The 11,799-nt window shown below is 37.4% G+C and overlaps 2 protein-coding genes across 2 annotated transcripts in view; one reads left to right on the top strand and one right to left on the bottom strand.

Moving 5' to 3' along the window:
* Eif3j (eukaryotic translation initiation factor 3, subunit J) overlaps positions 1-1,927 on the bottom strand; it is a 19,025-nt gene extending 17,098 nt beyond the window's left edge. The window contains exons 1-2 of the mRNA XM_005381693.2: positions 1,874-1,927; positions 121-175 (exon numbers count right to left, since the gene is read on the bottom strand). Coding sequence (XP_005381750.1) covers positions 121-175; positions 1,874-1,927 — 109 coding nt within the window. The remainder of the gene's footprint in view (positions 1-120; positions 176-1,873) is intronic.
* Positions 1,928-10,792: 8,865 nt separating this feature from the next.
* LOC102009054 overlaps positions 10,793-11,799 on the top strand; it is a 7,976-nt gene continuing 6,969 nt past the window's right edge. Inside the window, exon 1 of the mRNA XM_005381692.1 lies at positions 10,793-10,909. Within this exon, the coding sequence (XP_005381749.1) occupies positions 10,793-10,909 (117 nt within the window). The remainder of the gene's footprint in view (positions 10,910-11,799) is intronic.

Raw genomic sequence — 11,799 nt, 5'->3', positions numbered from 1 at the left:
AAAAAAAAAAAAAAAAAACACCAACATTTTCAACATTTCATTTTGTGAGCATTTTGTAATTTCATTAAGTACCACATGCCTACCAGTATATAAACCAAGAACAGAAGACCAGTGGCTCACCTGGTTTTACTTCTGCTTCCTCTTTTTTTTCATCATCATCATCATCCCAGTTATCCTAAAGAAAAAGACCCTGTTACAAATTCTTGCATGTTTCTTGTTCCTTATGATCCTATCAACTTGTCTAACTCCATAAAAATAAACCTGTTAATATTTTTCATATTTCAGTACTACACTAATTAATAAATTAATGGAACTGACATTTTAATACTAAGCCCCTAATTAAGAGCTCTCTTTCCATCTGTTCAAGTCTACTTTTATACCTTTCAGGAATGTTTTAAATAAAGTTTCTCTTTAAGTGATTTTACACATTTCTATACAGGTTTTTTATAAATATTTGATAGCTTCCTAAATTGTTTTTATAAATAGGGATTTGGGGGAAGTTTTTCCCTTATCAAATCCTCTAACTGAGCCAGGTGTGGTGGTACATGCCTTTAATCCCAGCACTCGGGAGGCTGAAGCAGGACAATCACTGTGAGTTTAAAGCCAGCCTGGGTTACAAAGTGAATTCAAGACCAGCCTGCACTACAAAGTGAGACCCTGTCTCAACAAACAAACAAACATCCTCTAATTATCTGTGTATAGAAACCCATTGTATTTTGTATGTTAACTGTGTATCTTGTTACCTTCCTGAATTCATCACTTAAGCTCAATCTATCATTAATTCTTCAGCATTTTTCTTTTAAAGTACACATTACTAAATCTGAAAGATTTGAGTGGCATCTGTTAAGGAAATGCCCCACATTACTCAAAGTCCCATGCTACACACTGTACCACATTTACCAGTCATTTCTTTATTACCTTTAGATTTTGGTTAGTTAGAAAATCTTACACCAAAGAACTCTCCCACTACATTTTCTTTCAGAATTTATAATTTTGTTTATAATTTTGTTTTGTCATTTTAGATCGTGACCTAAATTTATTTGGAGTTTCTCCCCTATGTATGATGTAAAGCATTGATCTCTTTTTGTTGTTGTTTGGTTTGCAATAACTAAAGACTGCACTGAACTACAGCTTTTTTCTTTTTTTTTTTTTTTTAAGTTTTGAGACGGTCCTGCTGAGTGGCTAAATTGTTTAGGCTAGGCTTTAATTTGTGATCCTCCTACCTCAGCCTCGAGTAGCTGCAGTGACAGGTGTCACCACAGAGTGTTAGGATTTAGGGTTATAGGCCTGTGTCACCCCACACAGCTAATTTTATACTTTGCAAATAGTCAGCTGCACAGTATAATTCATTTTTAAAAATCCCTCTTTGTGAAAGTTCTGTCCTTTGCTTCTGCTTTGTGTAAGATTTTTTTTTGCCTATGACATGTACTGAGTAATATTTTGGCCACTCTTTTAAGATCATAATACACACTATATTAAGTATTGTTATTCTCTATTTCTTGTTGTGAAATTTTTATTTTTTCATACACATGTATTTCAGATCTTCTTTACTAATATCTACTTGTATTACGTTTTTAAAAAAGAGCAAATAAATAAATAAATAAATAAATAGCAAATAAAAAGAGACAAAAACTCCTCTTTGCCTCTTGATTTACCACTCACTAAATTTTCCTGTGTACCTGGTCTACTTCTAGGCGCTCTATCCTATCCCACTGTCAAGTTGTCTCTTCAAGTATGAGCATCACTGTATTTTGATTAGAGGCTTCTCTTCTCTTCTCCCCTGTCCTGGGGATCATTTACCAGAGTTATATCCGACCCTTTCTCATCTTGAGAAAGGGTCTCACAAAAGTGCCCAGGTTGGCCTCAAACTTACGATCTTCTTGTCTCTGCCTCTTGAGTAGATATAACTGCAGGTATGTGTCACCATGTGCAACTCTCCTTGGAGGTTTTTGGATTTCTAAAAATCCATCAGCAGTTTTTAGATTTCTAAAAACCCATGAATGGTTTTCCTAACCATTCCTGCATGTTTGTTTTTCATACAAACCTTTATATCAACTTATCTAATTCTACAAAAAAGCTTCCACATTAGCAATTAAAATTTATAAGACAACCAGGTCAAAACAAATAGCCTTAAAAAGTGATTCTGACCAAAAAAAAAAAAAAAACTACGTAGGGGCTGGGGATTTAGCTCAGCGGCAAAAGCACCTGCCTGGCAAGTGCAAGGTCGTGAGTTCGGTTCCCGGTACCGGAGAAAAACCAAAAAAAAAAAAAAAAAAGTGATTCTGAGTTGTTTCAAATAAAAGTACACAACACTGGTGAATAAATAAATACATAATTCTTTAGCCTGGTGTTAAGAGTCAAGAGAGCTGATTAAATCTTTATGGATCAGCTCCTTAACCTAGGCTGGACACACTGATGCCTAACTCAATTGCTGAGTTAAATATAAACCGGGGCTGCGGATTTAGATCAGCAGCACAGCGCCTGTCTGGCAAGTGCGAGGTCATGAGTTCGATTCTCAATGCCAGGAAAAAAATATATATATAAAGTGATTATCAAACACAATTTTCTAAAGTCTTCACACAATTCAAAAGATTCAATTTAGGGGCTGGGGATTTAGCTCAGCGGCAAAGCGCCTGCCTTGCAAGCGCAAGGTCGTGAGTTCGGTTCCCGGTACCGGAGAAAAACCAAAAAAAAAAAAAAAAAACAAAAGATTCAATTTAAAAAAGGATAGACACAGCCCTGTATTTAAATAAGGCTTTAATCTATAGGTAACCTGAACATCACCCCAGTGAGCATGAGGCACACTATGACATGCCATTTGAAGCTGAGTCATAGCATGGCAGATGCCAAGCCAGGAGGCCCTAACACTACTAGAAGAAGAGGCTGACTAATGTGCCACAACTACGACACCAAGCTTATAGCTTTACAGCAAGAGATCATAAACCTCAATTAGTCTAGGTATATAAACTAAGCCTTTGATTCTTAATAAAAGTTTGTAAGTCCACTAAAGAAATTAAATACAAAAAAATTTAAAAAGAAAAAGAAATTAAATACACAACACTGTATTTTGATTAAGGCTGCCATGAGGCCTGCAAAGGGTGGGGAGGGCTGCTATAAAAAACACATACTTTTTTAGGCACTGAAATGAACAGCCACTTCTCAGACGAAGAAGTAGAAACAGCAAATAGCTATATGAAAAACGTTCAACACCACTGTGTATTTAAGAGATGCAAATTAAAATAACACTGTGTCTGATTTATTCCACTTATGAGTATGGTCTCCAGTTGCATCCATTTACCTATAAAAACCTCAAGTTTCTCTCTTTTTATAGCTGAGTAATACTCCACTGTATAAAAATACCACATCTTTTTTATCCATTCCTCTGCTGATGGGCATTTGGGCTGTTTCCAACATTTAGCTATGACAAATTGTGCAGCTATAAACATGGGTGCACATGTATCGTTGTGGTATGATGTTTTTAATTCTGGGAAAATACCCAGAAGGGGAATAGCTGGGTTAAGTAGTGTGCTGCTTTTAATTCTTTTGGGAAGATACCTTGAAGGAGAATAGTTGGGTCAAATGGGACCTCTAATCCTGGTTTTTGAAGTATAGCCACACTGATTTCCATAGTGGCTGCACCAGTCTACACTCCCACCAACAGTGGAGAAAGGTTCCTTTTCTCCAACAGCCCCTCCAGCATTTGTGTTTTTTTTTTTTTTTTTTTTTTTTTTTTTGGTTTTTGGTTTTTGGTTTTTCTCCGGTACCAGGAACTGAACTCACGACCTTGCGCTTGCCAGGCAGGCGCTTTTGCCACTGAGCTAAATCCCCAGCCCCCCCTCCAGCATTTGTTATTGGTCGATTTTTTGATGACAGCCATTCTTTCTGAGGTGAGATGTAATCTCAGAGTTGTTTTAATTTGCATCTCTTGAATGACCAATGGTGTTGAACATTTTTTCATATATTTGCCATTTATATTTCTTCATCTGAGATGTATTCATACCAGAAGCGCCTTTTTTGAATTTTGGTGGCCCGATTTTTAAAACTTCTTTATATACATTCTAGATAAAGTCCTTTGTTTGAGAGACAGTTGGCTACATTTTTTTCCCAATTCATGGGTTTCCTTTCTACTCTGTTGGTCATTTCTCTTGATGTGCAAAAACTTTTCAGTAAGACGAGATCCCACTTGTTGATTCTTTGAAGTACTTCCCATAAAGTTTAGTTTTTGTTCATGAACTCTCTGCCTACCCCCATGTCTTCAAGATTTCTACCTACTTTCTTGTCTAGGAGATTTAGTGTTTCTGTTTTAATATTTAGATCTTTGATCCATTTTGATTTTATGGTGATAAACATGGGTCTAGTTTTAGTCTTCGGTAAGTGAAATAAATCAGACCCACATGTATAAACATCATATATTGTCTCCCTAGTGTAAGAACCTGAAAGAGTAAATAAAACCCAAAAGGTACAATAGATATTGTGAAAGGGAAAGAAATTGCTCAAAGGGAAGGAACAACTGGGATGAGGGAAAGGAGAAAAAGAAAGAAGGGAAAAAAAAAAAATATATATATATATGTGTGTGTGTGTGTGTGTATATATATATATACACAGATAGGTGGGATAACTGTACTGTTGATATCTATGGTTTATTGAAAGGAACAGTTAATGCTTAAATTTTTTGACCAATTTTGCATGCTTATATCTGGTAATCTGAACAACTCATTTGAAGACAACAATATACAATATAGCAACCACTGGTGAATTCCTACTATCTTGTTTAGTGAAGCTCTGTATCATTTCTAATTTTTTTTAATTATTTTTATTCTCTTTAATGGTCTGATCAATCTTGTATTCTTACATCTGGTAATCTGAGCAACTTCTTTGAAGATAACAATGTGTGATATAAAACAACCACTGTTAATTCCTATCATTTTGGGGGTTTTTTTGGTTTTTTTTTGGTCTTTTGGAAACAGGGTCTCACTCTGCAGTTCAGGCTGGTCTTGAGCTCACTTTGTAGCCCAGACTGGCCTCAAACTTCCAACAATCCTCCTGCCTCAACCTCCCAAGTGCTGGGATTACAGGCGTGCACCACCATACCCGGCTATCACTTTGTTTTGAAACCCTGTATCATTTTTATTGTTTTTGCTTTGTTTTGTTTTCACCTATGTTATTATTTTGTTATTTTTTTTTATCCCCTTAAAATGAAAAAAATTAAAAATAAAAAAAAAAAGCAACACTGAGATTCTCTCTCTCCCTGGAAAGAATGGCTACTATCAAGAAATCAACCAATAACAAATGGTGGAGGGGCTGTGGGGGAAAAGGAACTCTTCTCCACTGTTGGTGGGAGCGTACACTGGTGCAGCTACTGTGGCAATCAGTGTGGAGATTCCTCTAAAACCAGGACTAGCAGTCCCATTTGACCCAGCTATTCCCCTTCTAATTCCCTAAAGAATTAAAAGCATAACACCACAGCAATATATGCACACCCATGTTTATAGCCAGACAGTTCATTAATAGCTGATCTTGGAAACAGCCCAAATGCCCATCAACTGATGGGAAAATGGATAACAAAATGTATTTTTTTTAATACAATGAAGTACTACCGGGTCGGGGATTTAGCTCAGTGGCGCAGCACCTGCCTGGTAGGCATGAGGTCCTGAGTTTGATTCCCAGTACCAAAAAAAGACAAGGAAGTACTATTCAGCCATAAAGAAAGATAATCCCAGCCGGGTGTGGTGGCACATGCCTGTAATCCCAGCACTCAGGAGGCTGAGGCAGCAGAACTGTTTTGAGTTCAAGACCAGCCTGGAAAAAAAAAAAAAAGACCAGCCTGGGCTACAAGGTGAGCTCAAAGCAAGCCTGAACTGCATAGTGAGACCCTGTCTCACAAAGACAAAAAAAAATTTTTAAATAAAGGAGGATAATCTTGAGACATTTCTAGGTAAATAGATGCACCTTGAGATCATCTCTTAAGTGGAATAAATCAGATACACATGTGTAAATAATGTACTGTTCCTCTGGTATGAGAAACTGAAAGTATAAATAAAGATCAAATTTTTAATAGGTATTGTGAAATAGGAAGAAAATGTTCAAACGGGAAAGGGAACTAAGCAGGGGAGTGGGGGAAGGAAGGAAGGGAAAAGAAAAGAGTATGAAAAGAAGGAAAAAATGGAAACAAGGCTTTTGTAAATAGGGAGGGGAAGAGGGGTTTCAAAGGTAGGGGAATGAGGAAAAAAAAATCAAGATACATCATGTACAGGTACAAACTCCCTATGCTGAATGTGATCATTATGTATACCAAAAATGTACCAATAAACTTAATTAAAATAATAATAAAAAATAAAAATACACACATTTTATAATCATCTTATCTGATCATTTAACACATGGTTCAGTTTTATACTTATTGAAAACAAGCCAATTACTCATTATTGCATTATTAAGATTACTTGCACTAGAAATTAAAGATCCACTGTTTGTACATTATCTCATTGGTTTGCTAAGTGCTTTCTCAAAACACTCCACCACAAGGGGATCCAACCAGCTAAAAATAAAAGCTAACATACGGCATTTTTGTTATCATTGGTTTAGTCGTCACAGAACAGAGGAAGACTGGGTCTGTGATATGCTGCTTAAGCAGTGCTTTGGATAGGAGGCTCATGCTTTCAGGGAGCAGCTAGTCACAACCTAACAGTGATAACAGCAGTAAGAGGTAACACTGTGTGGTCACTGTGTGCTAGGTACAATACAAAGAGTTTTATACGTAGTACATGGTTAATCCTCACAATAGTCCTGAAAATGAGGTGGTATCGTTCACATTTTACAGATAAGGAAACTGAGGCCCAGAGAGCACCATCCCATAATCTCAGTGAAATACAATGAAAGGACCTGTTCTGAATGGACTGAAGTTTCTTCACATGTTATAGAGTATAATTTCTTCTCTACATCCTGAAATATAAATTAACTATCTGTGAGCTAAGTGACTCTCCAATAATTATTTCTAGAGTAAATTCCTCTGAAAGCACAGGAGGAATTTCATCGAAAAGAATGGTTACAGTACATGCTAAGAAGCTATGTCCAGCTTCAGTGCTATCAGTTACTCATCTTCAAATCTCAAATTGCTTCTAATGGTTTTAAGAAACTGGTATACAAAACCCAAGGCTAAAAGGGGAAAAATGTTGCTGAAAAATAAGCATGTCCATTATAATACCTTCAACACAGAGCAACATTTCTGTTCAGTGTCGAAGTCCCTCCTCTTATCACTGCTCTCAGTATGGCATTCAGACTAACTCTATGTCCCATCTCTATCACTGCCCCTGGTTTCCCCCATCAAAATGTAAACCTAACCAGGCGTGGTGGTACCCACCCATAATCCCAGCACTCAGAAGTCTGAGGCCACCCTGGGCCATGCAGTGAATTCAAGGCCAGCCTGAACCACATAGCAAGACCCTGTCTCAAACAAAACAAAGAAACATAAACCTTACCTCACATACCTATTAATGTAGACACAATGACGCTAACTAGAAATCCTCCATTACAGAATAGCTTTTAATAGCAAAAGGAGTAGTTCCTGGCAAGAGTCATAACATCTGCACCTCAGTTTATAAAAACAGCACGAAAGGCAAGCCTTACCAGTCACCCTCACCCCAAAGTGCATGCAACAAGCCTGACTGAAGTGAGTACCTAACCAGCATGCTTAAAGGAAACAAAATGATGTCAGCAAAAAGAGACAGTCACACCTAATACAGTTTAATTACAGAAGAAGGGTAGGCAATTATCTCTGGGAACTAAATGTAGGCATGAATGTCCCATACAATGCTTCAGAAAAATCTGCCTAATTTTCTATAAACACTATGACTTTGTAAATGCTAACACAAAATTCTGATAAAATACAAAAAAGGATTCCTAAAGAAATACCTAAAATTACTACTTAAAATAGGGAGTTGGTCTATAACTCATTTCAAAAGTTCCCTAAATGATTATTTGGCTGAAAAATCAACTTGTTCATAAGAAATTAAAAGTCCCTTTCAGAATTATTTTGGGTAGCCTATAAATGTTGACAGTGTTATCCAATTTTCAAGGCCAGCCTGAACTGCATAGCGAGACCCTGTCTCAAAAAAGACAAAAAAAAAAAAAAGAGAGACTATATAGAAAATATGGTCATGAGCTTACTGAACTTTTCTCTGTACTTCTGTATATTTTGAATTTCGGGGAAAAAAATAATCACATAAACTCTTTAGAAATAAATTTTCTGGCAAAACAGTCACCTGAGAATTACCTAATAATCTCATACTGCTCGACAGAGTCTGCCAAAAAAATGTATACACACTTAAGCAGTTCACTGTAATAATAAATGTCTGGAAGCTAATGGCCACCACTTTGAGCACCTCTTGTAACTATAGAGGCCAAAGATAGCTTGTATTAATCTCATGATGTCTCAATAAATTTAGTTTTAAAATATTTATACAAGTTCTTCTATTCTTGTTGCATACATTCTTTTGGTGGACTCCGTAGATGCCATTCTTCAGAAATGCTGTTTTCAGTGCTTGAAAAATATTCTTACCCTGATAGATTTAATCTATTCATTGAGATAGGATCCTAACCAAGGGCAAACAAGTAGGATAAGACAGGCAGTTTTCAGCTGAGTCAGTTCTTGAGGATCTCTTCTTAAGAAATTCTTTAATAGTTACAAAAAGCAAATGCTTGAGATGGTTGAACAGTCAGAAGTTTCCTCAAAACAAACTCTACATGCACTTTGAATAACCCTATTTTCTAACCTGTTCTATTGAAATGATAGGAGATTATTAAAATGGAGCTTAAGATGTGTGGTCCCTGCTTCCAGCAGGTACTCATTTCCTTCTCAATTGACACACCCTGAGCATCATTCCAGCAGTGGGGAAGGAGTCCAATCATACACACAATTCCTCCACTGCCTCTGTAGATAGTGACATAGCTAGGAGAAAAATAAAGCCATGGTAACAAGAAAGTATCCTGCTCTAATCTTTTTCTTTTTTGTGTGTGTGGGGGGGTGGCGCAGGTGGCATGGGGCAGTATTACTGGGGTTTGAACCCAGGGCCTTCAAAGTAGCTTTTTTTCCAGCCCACACCCATCCCCCCAGCTTTTTTTTTTAATTTTTGAGACAACTTCTCACTACATCGCTATACTACCCAGGCTGGGCTCAAATTTACCATCTCCTGCCTCCCCAAACGCTGGAATTAGAAGTGCGTGACTATGCCTGGCTTAGTTCTCACCTTTTAACTGGAAAGAAAGCATTCCTTTTTCCACCATGAATAGTAACAGCTCTACAGTCTTACCTAAGTCTGTATCTGCCAATGGCAAATAGCTTTCTTTTCTTTGAAAAGGAAGCAAAACATTAACTCTACTGAAAAATTGTATACTGACACAAACTATTACAATAAATACCTCAGTTTTCTCTTCATTTCCTATGTCATTACAAATGACATTAACCTTACATTTGTTTATTCATAAAGGCTAAGCAGCATAAGCTGAAGAACTTAACTTTCTTTTTACATAGTTGGCTTTTGAGGACATTTTTAAAAAATGCACATGTTGTACTGCTTAAGGACTATTAGTCCATCTCATAGTACTAAGCCTTATGTGAATCTTCCCACAAAAAGATTAAGTGCAGTACTAAAAATTAAAATTCAAAAATTTGGTGACAGAATGATTCACTACATTATCTAAGGTGACAAAATTCAGTTCTAGACTGGTAACCTGTGAGCAAGCAAACACTTGCTTGACAAACATGATCTTCCAAATGAAAACACAAAATTCACAATCAACACACTCTGTGCAGAATACCTGCTCTTTCTGGCCTTAGGAAATCATAAAACAAAGCACAAAATGAACTCCCACTACTAGATCTGAACAGCCTAAACATATTCTCCATTAGTCAATAAAAAAAAAACACCCCAAACTCTAAGACTACAATATAAAGAGGATTAAAATTTACTGAATACCTACCAAGAGGCAGGTTGCTCTGCTTACTGTTTAACATAACTCATCAAAATAACCCTCTGATGTATGTCCTACAATGACCATTTACAGACTGGAAAAGTATAACCTGCTTATGATCACAAATCTAGAAAATGTCAAGGCGACATTATAACACAAGGTCAGTCTGATTCCAAAACCAAGGAATCAAACTACTCTATAGAACCATATTGTGGGAATAAATGGAAATAGGCCAATATTCCAATATGGGAATATAATGGACAAATTCAATTTCCAGCCCCCAAGATAAATTTCAAACTTTATGTGAAAGAAATAGGTTATTTAGACAAACAAATTCTGTACTAAAAGTGGCTGGACCAGATGGTCTCTATAGTCCCTTACAACTTGTAAATCTTCAAAATTAACTCCAAGTGATCAATTATATTCACCAGAGTAGGCACCATTTATATTCCATAATCCCAGTGAAGATACTTCACTATTAGTTCAAACTACTCCATTAAAACTTAATTTTCTGGGAATTCTTTTTTGATTTCTCTAATCTTTTGTTTGCATCTGTTAATGTGTACCAAATTTTTGTAACAGATGTCTTACCTGTCACTTCCCACAGAAAAAGTGAAAGGTCAAATCTGCCTTTAAATAAGGCTCAAAACTGAAAAGGCTACAATGTTCTAGTATCTTGCAACAAGGCTGATAACACAATCCATTCTGATGTCTATACAAATGTAAACGAAGTAACTAAATACTCTCAATACTAGTCGTACTCACTTATTAGCTCAGTATGCCAAAGCTCACATGATCCCTGAAACTCAGGCTGTTCCGTAAAATGGACAGGTATCTATTTCAGCAGACTCAGGAAAGAGGGACAATTCCAAACAGCACTCCTAAATTCACAGTAAATATCGAGCTTAAGACTTTCAAGCTAGACAGAAAGCTTTACAGAGTACTCAGTTTATGGTCAGTAAAATATTCACTAGATTAATCAAAACCAAAAAGAAGCCATTCTTCATTTCATATAAAACTTCATCTGAATAAATATTTCAATATAAAATTTTTTAAAATTAAGATTTTGAACTTGAGACTTTTGTAGGCACTTTTTTTAAAAAAAGCAGACAATGTCATTAAAGTCATTATGAGCTGGGTAGGGTAGCGCACACCTGTAATCCCAGCACCCAGGAGGCTGAGGCAGGAGGATCACCGTGAGTTCGAGATCAAGCTGGGCTACATAGTGAGTTCAAGGCCAGCCTGAACTACACAGCCAGACCCTGTCTCCCCATGCCCCCCAAAAAAGTCACTGGTGAGCCCCTGCGAGTTTTCAAAAAGGAACGACATGAATATGGTTCAGATTTAGAAGGCATAGCAAAAGAAACAAACAGTGGCTCCTGATCTACTGCGGCCGCCCCATCTTCAGTTTTCCTAGGCCTCATTCCCGTGTAGATGAGTAGCTGTCAGCTCACCCCTTCCACGTTGCTGTGTGAACTACCCAGGTTTCTGTCCATCAACTGCTGGTTATCTGAGCGCTCTCATTCTTTTTCCATCAGGTTGGGAGCAGGGACAGCTGAAGTTATTTCACTAGTCTTTCTATTTGCCTGGTGCAAAAGCCTTAAACTAAACTCCAATATTTAACTTCTCCACTCTCTCCAACGAACTCTATAAACGGCCGCCGTAAATGAGTTACCGTCCCTGGCGTGCCCCGACCTCAAAAAAGCAGGGCTCTCCAGCCTCGCCATACGGGATAACCACGGAGTTTCATTCCCAACTTGCTCGGCCCGCTCGGGCGAGAGCACCGGGACCGCGGCGCTGGCGCGTGCGCCGGCCCAACGCCGCTGTCAC

Source organism: Chinchilla lanigera, unplaced genomic scaffold (genome assembly GCF_000276665.1).
Source record: "Chinchilla lanigera isolate Chin_1 unplaced genomic scaffold, ChiLan1.0 scaffold00015, whole genome shotgun sequence".
NCBI lineage: Eukaryota > Metazoa > Chordata > Mammalia > Rodentia > Chinchillidae > Chinchilla > Chinchilla lanigera.
The sequence above is the reverse complement of the archived record's forward strand: the minus strand, read 5'-3'. Positions and strand labels throughout refer to the sequence as shown.